The sequence below is a fragment of the Etheostoma spectabile genome, chromosome 5, assembly GCF_008692095.1.
Source record: "Etheostoma spectabile isolate EspeVRDwgs_2016 chromosome 5, UIUC_Espe_1.0, whole genome shotgun sequence".
Lineage (NCBI taxonomy): Eukaryota > Metazoa > Chordata > Actinopteri > Perciformes > Percidae > Etheostoma > Etheostoma spectabile.
In genome coordinates, this window is record NC_045737.1 from 22,263,842 (window position 1) to 22,269,206 (window position 5,365).

The 5,365-nt window shown below is 36.2% G+C and overlaps 2 protein-coding genes across 4 annotated transcripts in view; one reads left to right on the forward strand and one right to left on the reverse strand.

The window, feature by feature from the left end:
* The window catches only part of ostf1 (osteoclast stimulating factor 1), a 10,973-nt gene extending 9,845 nt beyond the window's left edge, over positions 1-1,128 (reverse strand). The window contains exon 1 of the mRNA XM_032515660.1: positions 937-1,128. Coding sequence (XP_032371551.1) covers positions 937-970 — 34 coding nt within the window. The 5' untranslated portion in view covers positions 971-1,128. The remainder of the gene's footprint in view (positions 1-936) is intronic.
* A 457-nt stretch (positions 1,129-1,585) lies between these two features.
* nmrk1 (nicotinamide riboside kinase 1) lies at positions 1,586-5,353 on the forward strand. Of its 3 annotated transcripts, none has more exons than XM_032515657.1 (8): positions 1,592-1,769; positions 2,617-2,707; positions 2,804-2,852; positions 3,544-3,712; positions 4,072-4,143; positions 4,301-4,407; positions 4,584-4,667; positions 4,962-5,353. In XM_032515657.1, the coding sequence occupies exons 1-8, from the start codon at positions 1,741-1,743 to the stop codon at positions 5,018-5,020; spliced, it is 660 nt and encodes a 219-aa protein (XP_032371548.1). In that variant the 5' UTR covers positions 1,592-1,740; the 3' UTR covers positions 5,021-5,353. The 3 variants fall into 3 exon arrangements, with proteins under 3 accessions (XP_032371550.1, XP_032371548.1, XP_032371549.1); XM_032515658.1 differs by having other exon boundaries at positions 1,593-1,769; positions 4,931-5,353; XM_032515659.1 differs by lacking the exon at positions 4,072-4,143 and having other exon boundaries at positions 1,586-1,769.
* Positions 5,354-5,365: the final 12 nt, after the last annotated feature.

Sequence of the window (5,365 nt, forward strand, 5' to 3'; positions counted from 1 at the left end):
TGAGAAAAGGTTAACCATAGTCCTCCTAAATTGACAAGTTTAAAATGCCAACACAAAGTAAACCCAATGCAACGAATATCCGGCCTAAATGAGTAAAATCAGGCAAAATTTCCAGCAGCAACAGAGCAATCCCAGAAGTGGAACGTCAAGGATGTAGACTATATTAGTTTTGGACTAAGACAAGAAATATTTGTGTGTGTTTTGCACACTGAGTATCTAATAAACTGGCAACTGAGTGAAGGCTTTACTGCAGATGTGAAGATGGTTTGCTTTTTGTTGCTTCCCTATACAGCCTATATAATTGTTTTTTACACCTACTATTAATTGTGAGCACCTGTTGCACTGACACAATTTATGGGTAAATATGATGTTCATAAGATAATAGTATTTATTTAACTTTTAAAAACTATGATATGTGTGCTTTAAACCGAACATTTTTGGTGAATAATAGACACATTTCCTAATCTCTGCGATGGAGTTACCAGAATAGCAGCACCAGCAGACTGAAAGACATACAGGAAGTAAGACTGATGTCATTGAGCATGGACACTCATCATTGCCTCCTAACCTAAGACCTAAAGACACCTAAAGGCACTCTCCTTGCATGAGTGATGGAAATAGGGAAGTCACAGAGGCCTGCTGCTGAGAGCTGGATACACGTCAATCAGCAGTGCAGGCACTTTTACCAACTCCCCTGTTGTCCTGGTTCACTTATGGATAGTGACCTTAATGGATAGACATTAATTAAAGGTTACAAGCTTACGTTCCACTTTGTGATGAACGTTTCACAGAAATAAAACGACAGAAATCAGCCAATCTCATTCACTGTTGAAGGGCTCACGTCGCCAACAAGGTGTGTAAATTAAGTCCTCGCAAGAGGCAGAGCTGAAGTTTCGGGTCAATTTAAACAACAAATCTTCGTAGTGTTAGTCTTACCTGGCTTGGCCGGCTTGGGAGGAGGCTTCGACATTTGCGTGGATAAAAAATGAAACGAAACCCGCTATGTGATATTTTAGTCAAAAACGTCGCTGGAGTGTGAACCACGGGGTGTGAACACTTTGCTAATCCATGCAATGAGGAAGTGTAAATTGCACTACCAGGCAAGGCGGAAAAGTTTGACTGCGCATGCGCGAAACATGAACAAGTGAGTTGAGATCTATGAGATAGATAGATGCTGTATTCATCCCGAGGAAAATGATAGATAGATTGTTCTATATGTGAACAGATGGTATACAGTCTATGACGTTAACCCTTGTAATTTATTGTTTAATTACTTTATCTTATTGTCCATTATTAATTCTTTTATTTTCATTACAATAACACATAACTTTATTAGCCTACTTAATTTAAAATGCTTTGACGATGTTTTTGTGTGTGTACCCTACACTTTCTGCACAATACATGTTATCTGTTCATTTAGCATTTCATTTTTTATTTTAACTTAGGCTGCTTTTACTTTAACAAGAGTTCATTCAGTAGAACTATGTGACAACAATGTATTGATTTTGCTGTACAGCATATTCAAAATGTTTGTCTTTTTTTCTTTTTTTTTCAGTGGGCAGGTCGTGAGTGACGTAGAAGCTCAACAAGCGAATCACGAGCGACCAATAGCGGAAAAGCGTGAGTAACTTCAGAGGTGTGGCAGCAGTAGCCAACATGTTTGTGTAGCATACTATTTAGGTCTGTACATAAGTTGTTAATTAATTTTCTTTTACCAGTTTTATTTGCCAAAAAACTGAAATGAAGACACTACTTGTAGGGGTTGGCGGGTAAGTAACTACTGAGGATTTAAAACAATGTGTGTTGACCTGCTTGCATGCCTTTTATGTTTTTGGGACTGCCTCCTGATTTTTTTTTTTTTAACGAAGCTGACGTTGGCATCCGATTTGCAGCTTCTGATTCGGCAGTTAAGGGGAAGTTTAAGGGAAACTTGTAGATCCCATTAGACCAGCTCCAGATCCAAAACTCACTGTACTTAGACGTGTCCAATCTGGACTAAATTATCCCAGAGGGGCTAAAGATTCTTAAAAACACAGTATGAGATTTGTGAAAGCTGTATTCTGTTTATGAAAATACAATAAAGGAAAACTTTACTTATTCTAATGGGACGTATGTAATCCACATATATAAAAGAACCGTGGCATTTTTTCTTTATTGCATTTTCACACATAGAATGAAGTTTTCACAAATCTGAAACTAAGTTTTTAAGAATCTTTAGCCTCTCTGGGATAATTTGGTCCAGATTTGACAAGTCCATGTATAATGGTTTTGGACCTGGACCTGGTCCAATGTGGTCAACATATTTGAAAAAAAACTCCCTTTTATAGCATTTCAACAAATCTGAAACTGTATTTTTAAGAATCTGTAGTCTCTCTGGGATAATTTAGTCCAGATTTGACAAGTCTAGGTACAATTGTTTTGAAAATGGACTTGGTCTAATGTGGTCTACAAGTTTTCCTTAAATTTCCCCTTAACTGCCGAATTGGAATCCAGGATTTTTTTTCAGGTTTTTTAACCTTAAAGCATGAAGCAGGTGAGTAAAATAAGTAACAATTTTAATGTCATTTGTGCAGCATTAACATTCGTTCTTAGCAGTGTGCACTGTTTTTCATTCAGGATGACCAATGGAGGAAAATCTACTCTTTCTAAGAGTCTACACCAGCGGATACCCAACAGCTGTCTCATTGCACAGGATTCATATTTTAAGGTACACTTCTTTGAATCATATCATTGCTTTTACACTTTGGCAGTTATGCTGGAAAATTAAAAAACTTTAGTGATTGCGGTGGATTTTTTTTTCCAGGATTATTCTGTGGTACCAGTGGACAGCAATGGGTTTAAGCAGTATGACAGTAAGGGCACTTTTATTTAATGGTTGGTTCATGACATCGAGACATTTTCTGAGCAGTTGTCTGTCCATTCAGCCATCTGAAAATGGTTGGTAGATTGATGGATGTGGACGTGAGGAAGTAGCTACCTTTAGGGTCACTGAGGTAATGTCCTAGGTATTTTGTCTTGGAATTCTTTTTAGAGTTGTTATCTACCTGGGGACGTTGCAAACATGTGTAAATTGTGAGTATGTAACTTGGTATTTCCAATACATTTAAATTGATACAATACAAATACAAATACAATTTAAATTAGTTTTATTTCAAGAAATAAGATGTTATTGATTTCTTCCCCAATTTTGGTAAAAGGCCTTTGAAACGGCATTTAGAAATATGTAATGTATAAATTTACAAAAAACAAAAAGTAGTTAACTGAATAAATAAAACTAGGGCAATAACTACTGATTATTTTAATTGTATCTATCAATTGTTTTTATAATTTTATAAAATAGTGAAAAATATTTACAATTTTCCAATAAAATGCATTAGAAACAGAGAAAAGCAGAAAATTCTCAAATTTGAGAAGCATCAACCAGAGAATAATTAACACTGTGCTTATAAATTACTTAAATGTTTAATTTAATTTAATGTTTTCATAATACATGCACTTGTCTGACTGGGCAAAGAAAATCTTTCTCATTGCATTCTGTTGAAGTGCTGGATGCTCTCCACATGGACACGATGATGTGTGAGGTCGACTCGTGGCGAAGAGATCCTTTGTCGTTCATGAGGCAGCGAGGCCTGTACCCAGAACACACCACCTCATCAGCTGATGAGATGGTGTATGTGCTGATTGTGGAGGGTTTCCTCATTTTCAACCACAGGTACACAAGGGAGGCCACTGTGCTTAGTTCAGATATAATTGACACTTTTTTTGACACTTTATTTAAGTTCCTAAAAAAGACCTATGTAGCTTGATGCTAATTTCAGAAAAAATGCAAGTGTGAAATTAAGGGCTGTCCCCCAGGATTTATTTAATAACGAGTTATCTCTTAACTCTTGAACTGTTGGGTCCTTGTAAATTATGGAGTGTGTTCTAGACCCACTCTGTCTTTAAAGTGTCTCAAGATAACTTTTGTCATGACTTAAGATTTATAAATAAAATTGAATTGAATATTAATAGAAATATAAAATTCCAGGTCATAATACTGTGACTGTTTCTTTTCATGTTTTACCTCTCCAGGCCTCTGAATGAGCTATTTTACAAAAGATACTTCATGGAAATACCGTATGATGTCTGCAAGACGAGACGAAGGTGTCAGATTTTATCAACACGCTATCGTTTCTGTTTTACCTATTTAATAAACTATTTGTTTCCATTTTATTTCCACGTTTCATGATTAAGGTGCTGTAAACATGAAGCAGTGAGAGAAAGCCATGTTTTTACCTCTGGTGCTCTCTTGGATTGACAGTTTGCGGGTGTACACGCCTCCTGATCCTCCTGGATACTTTGACGGACACGTGTGGCCAATGTACCTGAAAAACCGACAGGAGATGGAGAGCATGGTGTCTGGAATTGGTGAGTGTCCAGTCTAAGATGCCATGTGTACAGAATGTAATGCTGATGGGATAAAAACTGTGTTTATTTCTAGCAGTTAGGATATTTATGTAGCTAAGACCTCAAATCTGATTTAATGAAACTAGTGTGACTGCAGCAGAATTATTAGTATTAAATTATCAATTACTTTTCTTCAGTGTTTCTGGATGGATTGAAGCCAAAGGAGGAGCTGCTGGCTGCTGTGTATAAAGATGTCTGTCAGGAAATAGAAAAGCTCAGGGGTAAGTTGCAAACCTCATTAAACAACAATCAAAAACACATTTACATGAAAGTCCTAAGACAAATCCAACAATTGTACCAAACCTGTTTTTCTTTGTCAGTTGTGAATGTTTTGAATTAAAAAGTATGAATAATAATGCTATAATGGAGAGACTAAGAGGCTAATACCTGGACTTAATTGTCAAGACCTTTTTTAGTTAATTTAAAATACTGTCTTTTAAAAGTTAAAAACCTACTCATTTTATTTTGCGTATTTTGTTTGCAGAGAAAGACTTTTATTTGTTTCCTCTTTGAAGATGGAGACTACTGCTCCCCTGCCAGGAATGTCAGGAAAAGTATCTTGTTGGATGTGTAGCTGAAAGGACTACACCGAGTGTTAATGTCTCTGTAATACCTACAAATAGCAATGATTAAATAAATAACTGTATAAAAATTGACTGATGCTGTATCATCTGAAATTGATTAGCTGGAGACTGGACAGAGACTCCGAGGGGAGAATCACAGTGAACCTGATGCCTTTACAGTAATTGAAAGTTAGGATGCACTCTGGGAAACCCAAAAATATGCGAGGGTTATGTGACTTTTATGAAGTTGTTGCTAAATAGTCAGACATAGACATACAGATGATATCTTACAATGTTTCACCTCTCACTGCAAATGTTTTAATAAAATGCATAGAGGATATTGACTCTTTTTTTTT

Excerpts from the sequence above, each read along its gene's own strand:
- nmrk1 (XM_032515657.1), top strand. The coding sequence starts at position 1,741 with ATGAAGACACTACTTGTAGGGGTTGGCGG. Across the intron at positions 1,770-2,616 it reads CTACTTGTAGGGGTTGGCGG|GATGACCAATGGAGGAAAAT; the intron begins GTAAGTAACTAC and ends TTTTTCATTCAG. Across the intron at positions 4,408-4,583 it reads GAGCATGGTGTCTGGAATTG|TGTTTCTGGATGGATTGAAG; the intron begins GTGAGTGTCCAG and ends ACTTTTCTTCAG.